The following is an 18,611-nucleotide window of genomic DNA, read 5'->3' as shown; positions in this document are numbered from 1 at the left end:
TTGCTTTGAATCAGTGTGTTCATTTCTCAGTGTGGGGTGCTTAGCTGAGCAGAGAGCAGAAGTCTGGGCAGGCTGGATCTCTGGATCCCCCTAGCCCTCCTCCCTGTCTCCAGGACCTGAGCGTGATGCTCAGAGGTGCAGGTGAGGTTTCTGCAGAGCTGCCAGCTGGGAGGAGGTGGCATGGGAACTCCCAGGTGCTACTCTCAGCCTCACACCCCCAGGGATGGTGTCAAGGACGCCACAGGGATCCCCGAGAATGGGCAAGCGAGCGCGGGAGCGAGCGAGGGAGAGGGACGAACCCCCACCCCCAGACGCAGCCAGGTCCTCTCCGTCATCGCCCTCGAACCCCAGCCGCTCTCGGGTCAGCAAGGACAAGCCGGACGGGTCCCGCGCCGGCAGGAGAAAAGGGAGGGGCCCTGCGAGAATAACCCGGGAGGGGGACCCAGACCCACGAACAAAAGAAATGGGTTCTGCCGACGGTGACTGAGGACTGAGTGGCACGGAAAGCTGTCCCCCAGCCCCGGAGAGTGCCCCGACAGCCGGTGACGCGCATCGGGCCTCTCACGCGCGAGCGGCGGGGAGGGGTCGGTGCGAGCGCGCGCGGGGTCTCACGCGGTTCGGCGGCGCGGCGCGCATGCTCAGTCCCGCACCTCTCCGGGCGGGGCGGGAGCCCCGGCGCTCCGAGGCTGGGGGAGGAGCGCTCGCGCAGCCGCCCCTGACGGGAGCGGGCTCGGCCGCTGCTGCAGCGCTCGGCGCCGGGCCCTGCCGGAGCCGGGTCTAGCATGTGCCGCGGCTCCCCGGCGGCGGCGGCGGCGGCTCCTCTGCAGCAGCAGCAGCAGTAGCAGCGGCCGCCATGGCCAAGGCCAGCGTGGAGCTCACCCGCGAGCTGCAAGGTACGAGGCTGCCTTAGTCTCTGGGACGCCCCGTCCGGGAGCATCCCAGACCCAGTGCGTTCCTCCCCGCCGTACACCCCAGCCCGGTGCCTCACGCCCCCGCCCCCAGGCATCCCGGCTCCAAGACCCCGGCCCCTGCATCCCAGCCTGGGCATCGCTGTCCGCGGAACATCCTCCGCTGCCCCCCTTGCCTCACCCTGTCAGGACCTTCCCGTCCCTGAGCCGCCCGTCCCGCTCTTTGGTGACAGGTGCAGTTCCCTTGCGCTCCCTGGGGCTGACTCTCAGCGTCCCTGGCCCACCCCTCGGCAAAGCGTCCAGTCTCCCCTCCTGAGAGTCCCCGCTTCCCCGCCGGGCGGGGCCAGGCCCGGCCCGCCCCGCCGGGCGATGGGAGCTGCCCCTGGTCCTGACCGCCGCTTGGCCAACACCCTCCCTCCTCCCGGCCCCGCCCCGGAACTGGCCCTGAAGAGCCCCTAGGAGCGGGCAGCGCCCAGGCCAGTGGGGCAAAGAAGGGAGTCAGGGATGAGGCCCCGGACTGGGGCTAAAACCAAGAGCAGGGGCTCTGCGGCTCGCCTCCCACAGCCCTCGTCCCAGCCTGTCCCCTTCGCACTGCCCACCACCCATAATACCTCAAGGCCTCCTGTTTGCGTGCTTCTCAGACCTAGCCCCAACCAAGGCCCGCCCCCCCAGCACTGCCACAACCCTGACCCCCAGAGGCGGGAGCGCAGGCTAGCCCACGCAGAGAGCAGGATGCTCAAGGATACTCAGGCATGCTGCACTGTGGCCATTTCCCACACCTACACACACACACAAGCACGATCATGGGATGTGTGTAAACACATCTTTACAGAAACCGCACCCCCCCCCACACACACACACACTATATCTGGATGATTCTATCAGCAGATGGGTATGGGGCTCATTTAAACACTAACTCCTTCCCACTCCCTCACCCCCATCCCCCCCAACACACGTGCCTGGCTCTGTGCCCCTTTCAGCAGACTCATTCACACTAACCGTCCCCACCAATGCCACACTCAGGCTCCCTGACATCTTCAAGAGGCACGCATGCACTCATAGTAAAGGCAGACACTCACACCCAGACCACCTAGAATACAGTCAGAGGGACACCCCCACCCCCCACACACACACTGACTCACTGTGTATGTGGTGATGGCTGTTGTAGTGCACGGGTTGGAAAAATTCTTCACACCCTCAGAAGTGTAAGACACACCCTCCCACAGACAGCCAGCAACTGTCCCCTGACTCAGGGACATCAGGAGCCAGAGTTTTCTCCACACCCCACTCCCTCTCTAATAGGAAAAATCAAAAAGAGAGAAAAAAAGTCACCCAAGAAGGAAAGGTTTCTGTCCCTGTCCTTCTTTGTCTCTCTCTGTTTCTCTTTCCTCCCATCTGCCCCTGCCCCCGCCTCTATCTGGAGAGCCCTGGGGAGGCGGGGCTGGCCAGGGTAAGGGGAGCTCTGAGCAGGCCCCCACCCACCTTCAGACAGCATCCGGAGGTGCCTGAGCCAAGGAGCTGTGCTCCAACAACATCGTGTGAAGTTGGAGACAAAGCCCAAGAAGTTTGAGGACCGAGTGCTGGTGAGGGCATCAGGCTTGCGGGGAGGGAGGAGTGGCTGGCAAGGGCAGCTGGCCAGTAGAGGGAGCCTGGGGACAGGGGAGACAAGTGGGTGAGTGCTGAGGAGACAAAGCCTGGGGGAGGGGCAGGGCTCCCCTGATCCCTAGGGGAGGGCAGGAGAGAGGGGGGACTCCCAGAGCAAAGCTGAGGACTAAAGGAGGGCAGGAACACCAGTGCCTAGTCAGCTGTCATGAGCCTGTGATGTTCTTTTCCTTGCTCTGCAGGCCCTGACCTCCTGGCGCCTCCACCTCTTCCCCCTTAAAGTCCCGGCCAAGGTGAGTCGGGCTAAGGAGCAAGAGAGCACCTGCCATGCTCCCTCCCGAGCGTGGTGATCTGGTCCCTTACCAGGAGCTGAGCACCTCCCTCCCTCCCAGGTGGAGAGCTCCTTCAATGTCCTGGAGATCCGTGCCTTCAACACGCTCAGTCAGAACCAGGTGAGCACCAGGGCAGAGGTGGTGCTCACTCACTCCTGAGCCAGCCGGAGGAGGGAGGAGGGAATCTGAGGCTCTGCCACTCGCTCTCCCCCAGATCCTGGTGGAGACAGAGCGTGGCATGGTGAGCATGCGGCTGCCATCAGCAGAGAGCGTGGACCAGGTGACACGACATGTGAGCTCTGCCCTCTCCAAGGTCTGCCCTGGCCCTGGGTGAGTGGCAAATGAGGGGTCTCTCTAGGGATTAGATAACAGGGAAACTTCTTCCTTCCCTCCTTCCCCTGGACTTGGGCTCCTGGGACAGCAAGGAGAAGAGCTCTAATGTCCCCAGTCTGCCTTTTTCCTGGGTATTTAGAAGGTGTAATAGGAGAAGAACTGAGAGCCTCCTTCCAGCTCTTTCTGGGATGATTTGTTTCTCTTGCAGGTGTTTGATCCGGCGTGGAAACGCAGACACCCCAGAGGGGCCCCGAGACACATCCCCCAACTCTGAGACCTCCACATCTACCACTCACAGTGTCTGCGGTGAGCAGGGGCAGACGTAAGAAAAGTGGGCTGCCTCATGACCAGAGCCCTTTATACATGGAGTGTTGCCAGGGGTGAGGGGCTGCCCACCCTGAGGACTCCATAGCTCCAAGGCCTCAGGAGGTTCACGGCATAGCAGGAACCCAGGGCACTGGCACATAAAGTGGCCTTGACTGTTTCTTGAACCCCAAGCCTATTCCTCATCTCCTTACCCCTCATGGAGCCAGCCCATCTCCTGCCCCACAGGTGGCTTCTCTGAGACCTACGCTGCCCTATGTGACTACAATGGCCTGCACTGCCGTGAGGAGGTGCAATGGGTGCGTTGGGCAGGGACCTGGCAGGGGACAGGTGGGACCCAGAGGGAAGGGACTGAGGAAGAGGGGGAAAGCAGGTATGAGCAAGTTCCACCTCTCCAAGGATGTGGACACCATCTACCATGCTGAGGATAACCGGGAGTTCAATCTTCTGGATTTCAGCCACTTGGAGAGCAGGTAAGCAGATGGGACAAAGACTCAACCCCAAAGTCCCAGCCACAGCCCAACCCTGGCCCTTCCCAGGATCTCCCTTCTGGTCCTACCCACAGCCCTAGTTCCACCCATCCCCAATGCCATCCACCCGTCTAGGGTTTCCCAGCCCAACACCCCCCATCCCTGGTCTCTTTCTGCCTGCCCCAGCCACCTGCTCACCACCTTCCTTCCCCCTTCCACATCCCCACAGAGACTTGGCCCTAATGGTGGCAGCCCTGGCCTACAACCAGTGGTTCACCAAACTCTACTGCAAGGACCTGCGGCTGGTAGGAACCAGGAGGGCTTGGGGAGGGGGGGTAGTGCCCTCCTTGGCCCCTAATTGCAGGACCCCCTCTGTCCTCAGGGCTCTGAAGTGCTAGAACAGGTGCTACACACGCTGAGCAAGTCGGGGAGCCTCGAAGAGCTGGTGCTGGACAACACCGGGCTTAAGACGTGAGGCCAGCCTCCTCCTTGGGCAGTAGGGCTCCCTTGCTATAGTCTAGGGTCCCGGAACCTCAGAGCACGATAAGGGCCTTGGACTATCTCTTCCAGCTCCTCACTTTACAAAAGAGGAGGCTGAGGCCCAAAGAGGGCACAAAGCGAGTCAGTGGTCAAGCTGAGACTCAGACCTAAGCCTCCTGCCCCCGGCTCCGTGGCCTTTCCCCAGGGTGCTCCATGCCCCTGTCCCCTTCTTCCATCCACCACCAAGCAGGGTGGGCTGCTCTGGTCTTGAGGACCCGAAGCTGGGCTTTGTCTCAGCACAACTTCCCAAGGTGTGTAACGCTCCCAGGTACCCCAGAGTGGTGACAAGCTCCCTGCCAGGCCCCAAGCTGCTCCCCCGCCGTGGGGGCCTCTGGCCATTGCAGCCCCCGCCAGTCAGGCAGGTAGAGGAGGAGGGGAAGCCCAGGGCTGGGACCTGGGGCTCAGCTCAGGACAAATCCTTCCTCCCCTGCCCTGAAGGGACTTTGTCCAGAAGCTGGCCGGGGTGTTTGGGGAGAACGGGAGCTGTGTGCTGCATGCCCTCACTCTGTCCCACAACCCCATCGAGGACAAGGGTGAGCCCCAGCCCTGAATCCTATCCCCACCACAATGCAGACCCCCGTCCTAGCCCAGAGCCCAACCCAGGTCTGAAGAGGGGCTCTCCAGCCTGGTTCCAGCCCCTGTCCCGACACCTCCAGCCTCGACCCCAGGCCTGTACCCCACTCAAGCCCCCAGTCTGACTGCACCACAGTACCCACCGCCCAGCTTCTCACTGGGCCTCTTTCTCTCTCCACTCCCCAGGTTTCCTCAGTCTGAGCCAGCAGCTCCTCTGCTTCCCCACTGGCCTCACCAAACTGTGCCTGGCCAAGACTGCCATTTCCCCTCGAGGTATTTGCACTGGGACCCCTGACCTCTGACCCACCCCAGTGCTGCCTGAGGTGTTGAGCCAAGGGGTATACCCACACACTCGTACACCATCCCCGGGATCAGGAAGGAAAAGGAGCCACATTTTGGGAGTGGGGAGTTATGTACTGAGGGGAAGCTGTGGGGATGGGGGCCAACCCAGCCCAGTGCCCGCTGTGCTCAGGGCTCCAGGCGCTTGGCCAGACCTTCGGGGCCAACCCGGCCTTTGCCAGCTCCCTGCGATACCTGGACCTGAGTAAGAACCCTGGGCTGCTCGCCACGGACGAGGCCAATGTGAGTCCACAGAACTTCACCTCAACCCCCTGAGAAGCATGCTCAGGCTTCAGGGCCTGGCTTCTGCCCATGCCCCTGGCGGTGGAGGGACTCTATCGCCCCTGCCCCGCAGCCCCTCTGTCCTTCTTTCTCCAGGCCCTCTACAGCTTCCTGGCCCAGCCCAACGCCCTGGTGCACTTGGACCTGTCGGGGACTGACTGCGCCATCGACTCGGTGAGGGGTTGGGAGTGGGGAGCCACTCTGAGGTGATTTGGGGAGGCCAGGGCAGGCCTCTGTCTCACACACACCCCCATCCCTGAGCACAAAGGTCAGCAGAGCTGTCGGGATGACTTCAAGTTAGGCTGAATTATAAAGCAATGTCCATAGCTCACACCCGTGTGGCGCTTTTCCAAGGTCACAAGGCTGTGCTGGCTGGGCCTGAGAGCCAGCCCTTGCCCCATTCCCCAGCTGTGCACCCGGCACAGGGCTGCATGCACAGGGGAAGGGATGCTGTCCCTGCCTCGAACAAAGGCACCTTGGGATCCACTGGTGGCCCTGGCTTTAACATCTACTGTCTGAGAGCCTCTCTCCACCCCTGGGAGCCAGGCAGGGAGCAGACCCACTTTCCAAGGAGGAAAACTGAGGCTTTAGGGAGCTGAGTGGACATCCACAGTGGGGCACACACAGACGGACCATGGGAGTGAAGAGCCAGGACCTCGAAGGGGAGGGACAGGGAGTCCTGGCCCCACCACCCCACCCCTCCCAGCACCTCTGAGACCCACCGTGTCTCTCCCACAGCTTCTGGGTGCCCTGCTCCATGGCTGCTGCTCCCACCTTACCTACCTCAACCTGGCTCGCAACAGCTGCTCCCACAGGTGGGAGCAGGAGGGGTGCAGGGAGGGCTGGGGCAAGCCACAGCACCCCCGCCCTCCCTCGCTGACCCCACGGGTCTCCACAGGAAGTGTCGAGAGGGCCCGCCAGCCTTCAAGCAGTTCTTCAGCAGCACCTACACACTGAGCCACGTCAACCTGTCCACCACGAAGCTGCCCTTGGAGGCCCTCAGGTCGGGTGGGTGCAGGGTTGGGGGTGTCCAGGGGAACCACGGGGAGCGGGGAGGGGTAAAGCTGGGCCTCTTGCCTTCCTCCCACAGGGCGCTGCTTCAGGGCCTCTCCCTCAACAGTCACCTCAGTGACCTGCACCTGGACCTCAGCAGCTGTGAGGTGCGCCCTCAGCCCCTACCGTCGCCCCAGCAGGCGTTTCTCTCACCTAAGGCAAACCCTGGCTCCATCTCACCTCCAAGCTACCCCTCTGCAACCCTTGACCTGGCCACGCCTCCACCTGCCCCCTCAGTCCGCACCCTGTGTCCCTCTTTGCAGAGGTGGCTCCTTTTCAGTCTCCAGTATCTCTGCCCTTCAAGCTTTGGGGTGGGAGATTCCAGGCCTTCCCACCAGAGGGCAGCAGCAAGCTGTCTTAGAAACAGCAGCCTCTGGCTGGAGGGAGGAAAGGATTTGGCATAGAGAAAGGGCCTCTCCGATTTAACATCCCAGTGCTGTTGTGACCTTGAGTCCTGGCTACTCTGGTCTCAAAGCATTAAAGGTGCCCTATCACCCACCCCAACCCCTGCCTTCCCCACCCCACCTTGTCCCTGCAGCTCCGCTCAGCGGGAGCCCAGGCCTTGCAGGAGCAGCTGGGGGCTGTCACCTGTGTAGGCAGCCTGGATCTGTCAGACAATGGTGAGTAGGGGCACCTCCCTTCTGTGGGGGCCAAGTGGGAAGCCGTCCTGAGCATGGGGAAGAAGCCCTGAGGAGACACCAGTGAGCCTCAGGCCCCAAGGCCAGGCCTCTCCCATCTGCTGACCAGGCTTCGACTCGGACCTCCTGACGCTGGTGCCTGCGCTTGGCAAGAACAAGTCCCTCAAACACCTTTTCCTGGGCAAGAACTTCAATGTCAAGGCCAAGTGAGGACCCCTTTCTCGTCCCATCATGCACCCATCCTCTTGGCTCACTGTATTGCCTCTGGCCATCTCTCCCTCCTCCAATAGCATGACCCCAGCCCTGTCCCCTCCTACTCTGAGCCCCTACTCCCCACAGGACCCTGGAGGAGATCCTCCACAAGCTGGTGCAGCTGATCCAGGAGGAGGACTGTGTGAGTGCCTGGGCTTGGGAGGGGACCTGCGGTAGCAGAGGGCTGTGGGGACTAGGCCCAACCCCCCATTTGCCCACACAGTCCCTGCAGTCACTGTCAGTGGCAGACTCCCGGCTGAAGCTTCGCACCAGCATCCTCATCAATGCCCTGGGCAGCAACACCTGCCTGGCCAAGGTGGATCTGAGCGGCAATGGCATGGAGGACATCGGGGCCAAGATGCTGTCTAAGGCCCTGCAGATCAACTCCTCCCTCAGGTGAGGCCCACAGCTGGCCCCTCTGACCTGGACCCCCAGCGCCTCCCCCCACATACATACATTCTCCCTGCTTGCCTCGATGCTCGGTACCCCCGCTTCCAGAAGATCCCCACCTTCAGACCCATCTCTGAGTCAGCCTCATTACCCAGGAAAGGAGGGAGGGCTCAGGGAAGGGCTGTGTCCCTGACCCCTCATTGAGACCAGAGGGAAGGATGACAAACTGGTGCTCACCCTTCCCCAGAACTATCCTGTGGGACCGGAATAATACATCTGCCCTGGGCTTCCTGGACATCGCAAGGGCCCTGGAGAGGTGAGTGAACTAGGGCCTTACCCTGATCCAAGTCCCCAGCCTTCCAATGCCCGGACCAGGCCTGAACTACCCCAGCCCCACTCCAGCCTCCTTGACCTATTTGCACAGAAATGTTCGGAAGGGCACAGAAGAGGGAAATCATGACCAAGGGGTGGATTTGACTCACTGACAGGGGAGGCAGAGGCCTCCCCTCCTCCCCTGTTCCCCCACCCAGCTGTGCTACTGTGTCCCACAGCAACCACACACTGCGCTTCATGTCCTTCCCCGTGAGCGACATCTCTCAAGCCTACCGCAGTGCCCCCGAGCGCACCGAGGATGTCTGGCAGAAGGTGGAGAGTATTGTCCTAGGCAGGGTGGGACAGCAAGGGGCAGGGGACAGCCCATATCCCCAGGCCCTGACCCCACCAATCCCATCATCTCCAGATCCAGTGGTGCCTAGTGAGGAACAACCACTCCCAGACGTGTCCCCAGGAGCAGGCCTTCAGGCTGCAGCAGGGCCTGGTGACCAGCAGCGCCGAGCAAGTAAACGTTTCCCTCCAGGACACATGGGGCACAAGTGGGGCATGCAGGGCGCAGGCATGACGTGATAGAGAGCTTGGGGGCATAAAGAGGCATCATGTGGTGCCCATCACTGGACATGTGGGGAGCAAAAAGAGAGGGCATGTGGAATGTGGGCCCCAAACATAAGTGGGCAAAAAGCAGGCAGCCCTCAGACAAGGGGTGCACAGGACTCTGGGAGCTTGCCTGGGCACTAAAGAAGGCCACACCAAGGAGAGAGACCAGACCATCCAGAGACATCACCACCACCACTGTCAGTGCTGGCACCAGTAGCACTGCCCAAGGGGTCCCCCTGACACTCCTGCCACCGTGCTCCAGATGCTGCAGCGGCTATGTGGACGAGTGCAGGAGGAGGTGCGGGCCCTGAGGCTGTGCCCCCTGGAGCCTGTGCAGGATGAGCTGCTCTATGCTCGGGACCTCATCAAGGATGCCAAGAACTCCCGGGCGGTGAGCCCTCTGTAGCCCTGTCTTGCCCCCATAGTCTGGAGAACCCAAGAAGGCCAAGCATGCTGACCCAGCAGTGCCCACGCCCTGCCCTGTGCATCTGCCCCCTAGCCCAGGGCCCCTGGGGACCCAGTGAGGCCTGATTCTGGTCCGCTAATCATAACCCTTCCTTCCCCAGCTGTTTCCCAGCCTCTATGAGCTGGGCCACGTGCTGGCCAATGACGGGCCTGTGCGGCAGAGGCTGGAGTCAGTAGCCAGTGAGGTGTCCAAGGCTGTGGACAAGGAGCTTCAGGCAAGTCCTAGAGGAGGGAGGAGGCCATGGTGGGAGACCAGTGTTGACCAAGGGCCTAAGCTAAGAGCTGAAGTCAGAGCAGGGAGATTACTGCAGGGCAAGAAGGACATACACAGAGCTGAGACCACCCGCAGTCCCCCTGTGCCAAGGCATTGCTACGTATCGGGCTTGGACTGTTTTCTGCTAGCTTTGACCTTGGCCCCTAGACTCTGGATTCTGATCCTAGGACTGACTCTCGCCACATCTGTATGGTAGGGTAGAAGGAGCACTGACCAATGGGGAAGGCTGAGTGTCCAAAACTCGGTCACTAACAGCTCTGTGACCTCAGGCAGGTCCCCCAGTCTCACCATAGAGGGCTGAATTAGATAGGCTGAAGTCTTTTCCGCTGTGGCGCCAGCCCTGACCCTACCCCCCTTGGGGGTCTGGCCCCTTTCTCCCTACACTAGGTGATCCTGGAGTCCATGGTCAGCCTAACACAGGAGTTATGCCCTGTGGCCATGCGGGTAGCCGAGGGGCACAACAAGATGCTGAGCAATGTGGCGGAGCGTGTCACTGTGCCCCGGAATTTCATCCGAGGGGCGTTGCTGGAACAGGCGGGACAGGACATTCAGAACAAGCTGGAGTGAGCCTCAGAGGGTGGTGCTGTCAGTGGGGCTGGATTTGGCCCAGAGCACTTAGGGACTTGGGGCTGGAGAGCTATCAGCAATGAATAATGAATGGCACCGTCTCCATTACAAGGGATAAATCTTTAACCAAATGCAACCTTGCTATTTAGGGTCTGACTGATCTTTGCCCTAGAAGTGTAAGTGCTGAGCTGGGGATTAGGAGCCAGGTGGTGCACACACAGGTGTACACACACACACCTACAGCAGGAGTCACCTAGAAACAAAGCACGGCCTCCTCAGAGGCAGGAGCAAAGGAAAGTGATGCAAGTCAGGTGCATGGAAATGCTCTCTTCCTCCCAGTTTTCATTGCCCCTAGAATTCTTTCATTGTGGGTCTGGTTGCCACAACTCACCTAAACAAAGGGAAATTAGTACAAGTACCTGTGAAACAGCCAGGCTCAGGCAGTGCTGGTTTCTACTCTCACAGTAGCAACCAGCAGGGTTTACTTCACACCCCAGTTAACCTGGCTCTGTCCCGTGGGGCTCCAGGGCCTGACCTACAGCCCCCTTGCTCCTCCCTTTCCTCCTCCAGTTCCTCACTGCCCACGCACAGCTGGGCTGGGCATCGTGGGTGGGCCTAGATGTGTGTTTGTGGAGACCTGAGTGGAGTGGGCCCAGGGTGCCTCCTCCAGCAGCCATGCTCTCCGTGGGCAGCCAGGCCAGCTGGCTCATTCTCTCAGGCCTCTGGGGAAGGGAGCGGCTGAGGCTCAGGGCGGGGTGGGGAGCGGGGTCTGAGGAGCCCCACCTATGCCCACAGTGAAGTGAAGCTCTCGGTCGTCACCTATCTGACCAACTCCATAGTGGACGAGATCCTGCAGGAGCTATACCACTCCCACAAGAGCCTGGTAGGGCTTCCGAACCCCAGCCGTGGCCATGCCCTGCACCCCACACCATCCCATCTCCCCAACCACCCTCCCCCTCACGGCCCTGGGAGGTGGGCAGCTTCCTTGGGATTCTGTGCACACCTGTCCTTTCCCAGGCCCGGCATCTGACCCAGCTAAGGACACTGTCAGATCCACCAGCGGGGCCAGGTCAAGGACAGGATCCGTCCTCTCGGGGCCGAGGCCGGAACCATGAGCACGAGGAGACCACAGATGATGAACTTGGGACCAACATTGTGAGCCTCCCGCTGCCCCCCTCCCCTCCTTAACCTACACGGCACTGTCCCCTCCCACTTCTCTGGACTCCTCTCAGCACCCTACTACTCCTCCCTGCACCACCCCAGCCCCAGGCCAGCCCAGCCTCTTCCCTCCTCCCAGTGCCTCAGCCCCTGAGGAGAGGGGCTGAGTGGGCTCTGAAGAGAAGGCTCTGTGAGGAATGGGAGGCTCCAGGTGAGGTGCTGGGACTCGCAACCTGGCCCCACCGTTGTTCTCCATTTCTGCAGGACACCATGGCCATCAAAAAGCAGAAACGCTGCCGCAAGATCCGGCCGGTATCTGCCTTCATCAGTGAGTCTCCCAGGCTCAGTTCTCGTGTCCTCCATGCTCCCGCACCTTCCACAGTCCCTCTTTTCTTTTCATTTGTCTCTGTCTCTCCATCCTGCTTTCTCCCTGTCCCCCCTCTAACACTGCTGTCCCCACAGGTGGGAGCCCTCAGGACATGGAAAGCCAACTGGGGAGCCTGGGGATCCCCCCTGGCTGGTTCTCAGGACTCGGGGGCAGCCAGTCAACAGCTAGTGGCTCCTGGGAAGGTCTATCCGAGCTGCCCACTCAGGGCTATAAACTAAGGCATCAAACACAAGGGAGGCCCCGGCCTCCCAGGACCACCCCTCCAGGACCTGGTCGGCCCAGCGTGAGTCCCTAAGGCCTCACAAGAGGACCAATTTCACTTAGCAATGCCAGGGCTAGGGGTTCTAGCTTCAGGACCCAAATGCCCACGACATTAGCCTTGAGGGGTTGGGCAGGAGCCCAGGCATGCCATTGAACAGATGAGGGGTTATCCAGTTTGGGTGAGAGCTAGACCTTGTCACAGATAAGAAATCTCTGTCTGCCAGGCAGTGTTGTGCTTACTTTGGTGAAGGATAAAGCCACCAAGAGCACCGAGAGCCACCAAGCTTAGGAAATGCCCAGGTGAACTAAAGTCTAAATTTCCATGGGGCCAAGTCCAAAGGGGCATGCCCCGAGTGGAAGGGAGGTGAGACTTTCTGACCTCGATGAGCTGTTCCATAGGCCTTTCCTTCCAGCAGGTACCAGTCCCTGGGGCTCGTCAGGAGAATGGGATGGCCACCCGCCTGGATGAGGGGCTGGAGGACTTCTTCAGCCGAAGGGTCATGGATGAAAGTTCCAGGTGTGACTCCTTAACATCGTCACATTCTCAACAGGCCCTGAGGCCTTGGAAGGGCTTCCATGTCCTCTCAGCTCCCAAGAGAGTCTCTCCAACATCCGTTCCCTAAAGCTAGTCTCTTTGGGACATTTCCACACATTCTCATTCCTCCCCACACAGCCCTTAGCTCCTGTGGCCTCTGAATCTTCTCAGAACAGCTGGGAAGAATGGGACCGGAGTGAACCACCACAAGGGGATGGTGGGGCCAGGACGGGGTGAGGGGGGTGGCTGGCAGCAGCCCTGGAACGGGATGCCCGTTAGTGGTGAGAGGTCCAGAAGGTGGTGTTCCCTGTCACTGTCCTACACAGACCGCCCAGCATCTGCCCGGGAGGAGCTGGGTCCTTTGGAGAAGCCAAGAGAAGGACGTAGGGGGAGTTGCCTGAAAGGAGAGCTGATTGGGGGAAAGAGCTGCTGGAGGATTACGGCAGGGCAGGGAAGGCAAGGACACTGTCTCCCCTGAGAACCAAGTGGAAAGGGTTGCAGTGCAGCAGGAGAGGCTAGATGAGAGAGGAAAGCAGGAGGTTTATCAGACCTAGGATTAGGCTCTGCGTCTGGCATTTGTCACTAACTCACCCCAACTCTGCACAGCTACCCCCGGACTCTGAGGACAGTGCGGCCAGGCCTCTCAGAGCCGCCGCTGCCTCCACTCCAAAAGAAGAGGCGTAGAGGCCTGTTTCACTTTCGCCGGCCCCGGAGCTTCAAGGGGGACAGGGGTCCTGGGTCCCCTACAGCTGGACTCCTCCTCCCTCCACCCCCACCCCCACCCCCGACTCAGGAGAGCCCCCCCAGCCCAGACCCCCCAAGCCTCGGCAATAACTCCTCTCCCTGCTGGAGCCCAGAGGAGGAGAACAGCCTCCTCCCTGGATTTGGGGGAAGCCGGGGGCCTTCCTTCCGCAGGAAGATGGTAAGTGAGGCAGGGGGTGCTTCATCCTCCCCTTCTACTGACCACACAGAGCCTATCCCCCCGACTCCACGCCAAGCTTTACGGGAGAATGGTAGGACCCAGGGTTCTGGGGAACACTGGTCATTCCAATTCCCCTTTCCTTGAGAGTGGACTAAGACCTGGTGGCCCAGAGCATGTGGGAGTGCCATATGCAAATGGAGGCACTGGAAAAACTCCTCAGAGGGTCTGGGCAGGGCTTCCCCAGGGCTGGGGGCTCAGTGGGACAGGGGCCCTCCCACAACTTGTCTGCTGCCTGTGGAGCCCCTTCTCCATCAGGAACGGCTTATAAAGAGGAGACCTTGTTCCAGGGCACTGAGGGACCAGAGCCAGGGGAAGGGGGCCCAGCCCCTGGAACAGCACAGCAACCAAGGGCACATGGCGTTGCCCTTCCTGGGTTGGAAAGAGCCAAAGGTTGGAGCTTTGACGGGAAACGAGAGGTGAGGGGAGCCTGGGATGGCACACAGAGGGTTCTGATGGTCCCTGTCTGCCACCCTCCCCTTCCTGCTCCCACATCCATGGCAGTTCCATGGAGAAAGCAGGTGCTTTGGCTGTAGAAGGTGTTAACTGCAGTTCTATCCCTGCCACACACTTGCCATGGAATCCTGGACTAGTCACTTAACCTTTTGGAGCCTCTACTTCCTTGTTGTAAATGGGGGTCATAAAAGTACTTACCTCTAGAGCTCTGTTTCCCAAATTTGGTGACTTGATTATAACTTTTATGCCTCATTTTTACCTTTTCCATGTGCCACTCGAATTATTATGTGTATATTTTTATTTAAATCAACTCCTTTTTTTTTAACTTAGTCTGAACCTAAGCATTATCATCTTTAAAGTCATGGGCTCTTTGTACGAAGTCCTGTTTTTTTCTACTACACGTAAAATAAACATGTAACTATTAAGATAACAATATGTTCATTTGTGTAAACCATTTCTTGTGCCCCTAGGGTGGTATGGGTGCCACTCTTTGGGAAACACGGTCCAAGTCCCTAGGTGCTACTGACGTGGAGGCGCCAGAGCAGAAGGCCTTTGTCAGCTGCAGTCCTCCATGGAGAGGACTTTCTTACGACCTGACTCAGCTGTCCTTTCAGGGCACAGGCCCAGACCTGGAGGGCAGCACCCAGGCTTGGCAGAAACGACGCTCTTCGGATGATGCAGGTGAGAATGGTCAGCCTCACTCCCTTCCTTTGCCCCCTCTCTCAGGGACTCCTGCTAATTTGCCTTTTCCCTTCCCCCTCCCCCCGCCCCACCCTCTCCCTTCACTCCAGGGCCTGGAGCCTGGAAGCCCCCCCCACCACCCCAAAGCACCAAGCCAAGCTTCAGCGCCATGCGCCGAGCAGAGGCCACGTGGCACATAGGTATGGAAAAAGCCTCTTCTCGGGCAGCAGCGCTGAAGGGCCGGGGGGTGTCCAAAGAAACAGAAGCCAGGACCCCTGCGTTGGGGGATTTATGGCCAAGGTGGCGCAGTGAGAAGTCAACACAGTGAAAATGTTTAAGGATAGTTACAAAGGGACATCCAGATGAGACAAACAACCCAATCCAAAGAAAGTTTCTACAGAACAGAAGTGCCTCGCCAGGGCTGGCAGAGAGGAACAACGCTTTGTGGAAGGCCCCTGCGAATTCTCCAGGGCAGGCGCAGGGCACCGTCAGCGCCGTGGTGCCCTCTGTAGAGAAGGCCTCTCTCCGAACCTTAGCTGGGAAGAGGGTGAGCAAATCAAACTGCCAGCCAGTGCCAGCTATGCCAGGCCCAACTCAAAACATTTCGGCCTCCTCCAGAAATAGCTCGTCAGCCCACTCTCGGCTCACTCAGAAAGGTGCCCCAAAGAAGGGGCAAGAGCTCTGCCTTGGAGGGCAGAAACCCTGGATATTAGTCTTGTTCAGCCACCCATGAACTTAAACAAGTCATTTATTTTCTGGCTCCGTGACTAGAGGAACAGAAGGGAGGGTGATTATTCCAGGCATGACACTCACCTTCTACTGGGTTCAGAGCACCTTCCACTTAAGGAGCCACTAAAGAAAAGCTCACCCGGAAGGTTGATGCTGGTCAGCTCAGCATCAGCTTGAGTCCCCAAAGGCCTGGACTATGACCCTCCAACAATATTGACACGGACAAAATCTCCCTGTAGATGTAGATATCCCCCTACCTCCTCCACTCCCACTCCCAGCCTAGGGGGCAAGGGCTGGAAAGAGCTAGGAGCTGAACGAGTGGGTGTGGCTTGGGGCCCATGATCCCTGTTGTCCCCTCCCGCCCATCCTGCTCCTGCCCCTCCCTCCCCTGTGGTACAGAGCCAGCGTCTGTGCCCCCTGCCTCATCTTTCCCTCACCCCTGCCAGGCCAACCCAGCACTGGGGGCAGCGTTGCTGATTTTTCCCATCCCACACAGACTTGTTAAAGCTTCCAAAACAGGGCTCCATCCTTCATTTAGGAAACCACAATAGTCAGATGCTCCACTGCACACACACCTCCAGGTTTCTCTCACACACACCTCACAGACAATGCCTTCCAGTGTCATACCCACGGGCTCGTGTTGCTTAAAGCCACAGGGGCAGGGGACGAGTGTGCCAGTGCACCTCTCCATCTAAATGAGACTGTCAGAGTTCTGGGAATGCCAGGCTGCGGCCTTGGCAGGGCCCCGGGGCACTGCAGCCCTGGATGGGCAGCCATGTCTGTGCTCCCAGCGGGCCCTGCGCCCTGGCTCTGCCAAACAGGAAAGAGCTCAGGCACTGCTCTGCAAGAGGGGCAGCCAGGCCCGGCCCCTTCCAGGGTGATCCTGGGGACCAAGGGCTAAGGAAATGGTAGGAGTAGGAGGGGACATCAAAGAGCAAATGGGCTTGGGGGAGGAAGTCCTGGCCCCTAGGGCTTCATGGGCAGAGGAGACAGGAAGGGCCATGCAAGAATGCCTTTTCCTGCAGCTTCTCCTCTCTGCCATCCCTCAGCTGAGGAGAGTACCCCCAACCACAGCTGCCAGAGCCCCAGCCCAGCCTCCCAAGACGAGGAGGAGGAGGAGGGGGCCCTATTCCCAGAGAGGACAGTTCCAGCTAGGAACGCCAAGGTGAGGGCCGGCAAGGCGGGTGGGGAAGGCACTCTGATGAGGCAAAGGAACTAACTGACCCAGCATCTTCCTTCTTTTGCCAGCTACAGGACCCCCCTTTAGCACCACGACCCCCCAAGCCAGTAGCTGTACCCAGGGGCCGCAGGCCCCCCCAGGAGCCAGGGGGCAGGGAGGAGGCAGAAGGGGCTGGCACAGCCCCAGGAGTCAACAAACCCCGGCTGCGGCTGGGCTCACAGCAAGACCAAGAGGAGCCTGAGGTCCAAGGTCTGCCGCCCTAGCTGAGTAGGGGGTGGGGGCACCTCTGGGACTTTGCTGTCCACATCAGGTCTTCTTCCAGAGCATGGAATGAATGACAACCAGGAGTCACAGCCTGGATGAACACCCAGCCTGTGAGCCCCACTCATGTGCCAGGCCTGCCTTGACTGTTATTTCAGGGCCCCCTGATCCAGGTCGCCGGACTGCCCCCCTGAAGCCCAAGAGGACACGGCGGGCACAGTCCTGCGACAAGCTGGAACCTGATAGAAGAAGGCCCGCTGACCCCACAGGTGCTGGTGAGGGCAGGTCCCCTTCCCACCCATCTGTCCCACATGGCACCCCCCCTCCCAAGCCCCAACACCCGGTGGCTGGTTCTCCCTGCCCAGGAAACAGGACTCCCTGGATTTGTCCCCAACAGGAACCAGTGAGCCAGGAACAGACTGACAGCCGCCACAACACCCTTCCCAGCCCTCCTCTCGACATGTGCCTCACAAGGACTCAGACCCCCATCCACCCTGGCTCCCCCAGGCCCCCTGCCAGGCCCTGTCCTACTGGGTAGGATGGCAGGACCAAGCGTTGGGGAGCAGGAGGCAGGGGGTCCGGAGGGAAGGAGCAACCTGGAGAGAGGGAGGCTCTCAATGCCTCACCCTGCGAGAGCTTTGGGGTGGAGGTTTGTCTCCTCCCACGAGAGGGCGGATCTCTGTCCCTCTATCCCCAGGGGCTCTCTCCCCACTTGTATAGAATAAAAAAACAAAATCACTGCCTGCCTCCAGTCTCTGCTGTCTTCCCCATTCTCTACCCCCACCATCTGTTCCCTTCCCACAAGCCCCCAGAGCTTGGCCGCAGTGGGGAAGTGAGGAACACCCCCAGGGATGGGGCCAGGGTCCTGAGAGGAGAAGGGGAAAGAATGGAGAACTGCCAAGGGAAGGAGACTGACAGGGCCCCAAGCTAGGGTGGGTGTTCTGTGCAGGGTCAGGGCTGAAGTGGCTGGAGAAGGAACCAAAATAACAAAAAGTAACACCAGTGTCTGTTTGGCTTTGGGGGACATAATGGGATTGGAAGACTCCAGTGTGGCAGGGGAAGACTGGGGAGCAGTGTGTGTGTGTGTGTGTGTGTGTGTGTGTGTGTGTGTGTTTGTGCGCGCGCACATGTATGCACGCTTACGGTGGAATTGCACGATGTCGTGTCATCCTCAGGCACCCTCAATAGTCAAAAATCTCACAGTAGAGCAGCCTGTAGGTGAACAGAATTCTCTATGGCATGAGAAGGTCAACAATTAAATTAATTGTTTCCCATGGTGTCCTAACAAATACCACCTTGGCATTTAAGACCCCACTCAAAAGCCTCTTCCTCTGTGAAGCTCTTCCTGATTGCTTCCCCACTCATCCAAATTGGACCCTGCTTTAATGTGCCCCCACAGCATCCTGAGCAGGGCCATGACTTCGCATCTGTCACACTTAATCGCATTTGTGTAATGGCTTATCATCTGTCTGTCTCTCTGTTCCGTACACATCTGCCTCCCCAGGAGCAGGGGCTGCGTCTTAGTTACTTGTGTGGCCCCAGCACTTGGCACAGTGCCTGACACCAGGAGATGCTCAATAAATGGCAGCTACCCTAATACCTGAGCAGCTTAAGGGGATGGAGGGTGAAGGTGTCCTGGTGAATGCTCTTGCATACTCGTCCCAAATCACCACGTGCCCAGATGTCTTCACATATAGCTGGCAGCTCCCCA

The 18,611-nt window shown here is 59.6% G+C and overlaps 1 protein-coding gene across 1 annotated transcript; it reads left to right on the top strand.

Moving 5' to 3' along the window:
- The first annotated feature begins 853 nt into the window (after positions 1-853).
- Positions 854-17,603, top strand: CARMIL3 (capping protein regulator and myosin 1 linker 3). The gene is made up of 41 exons (XM_045539686.1): positions 854-893; positions 1,003-1,134; positions 2,397-2,491; positions 2,753-2,803; positions 2,903-2,962; positions 3,057-3,172; positions 3,384-3,481; positions 3,728-3,798; positions 3,899-3,972; positions 4,199-4,274; positions 4,352-4,440; positions 4,948-5,042; positions 5,269-5,355; positions 5,555-5,664; positions 5,800-5,877; positions 6,442-6,518; positions 6,602-6,706; positions 6,794-6,863; positions 7,295-7,376; positions 7,504-7,600; positions 7,734-7,788; positions 7,870-8,042; positions 8,284-8,352; positions 8,588-8,681; positions 8,776-8,874; positions 9,229-9,357; positions 9,533-9,646; positions 10,093-10,268; positions 11,068-11,155; positions 11,290-11,427; positions 11,695-11,758; positions 11,893-12,101; positions 12,496-12,596; positions 13,221-13,536; positions 13,884-14,012; positions 14,664-14,730; positions 14,841-14,930; positions 16,509-16,624; positions 16,708-16,888; positions 17,059-17,175; positions 17,298-17,603. Exons 1-41 carry the CDS (start codon positions 854-856, stop codon positions 17,321-17,323), a joined length of 4,254 nt encoding a protein of 1,417 aa, XP_045395642.1. The 3' UTR covers positions 17,324-17,603.
- Positions 17,604-18,611: the final 1,008 nt, after the last annotated feature.

The sequence above is a fragment of the Lemur catta genome, chromosome 1, assembly GCF_020740605.2.
Source record: "Lemur catta isolate mLemCat1 chromosome 1, mLemCat1.pri, whole genome shotgun sequence".
NCBI classification, from domain to species: Eukaryota; Metazoa; Chordata; class Mammalia; order Primates; family Lemuridae; genus Lemur; species Lemur catta.
The sequence above is the reverse complement of the archived record's forward strand: the minus strand, read 5'-3'. Positions and strand labels throughout refer to the sequence as shown.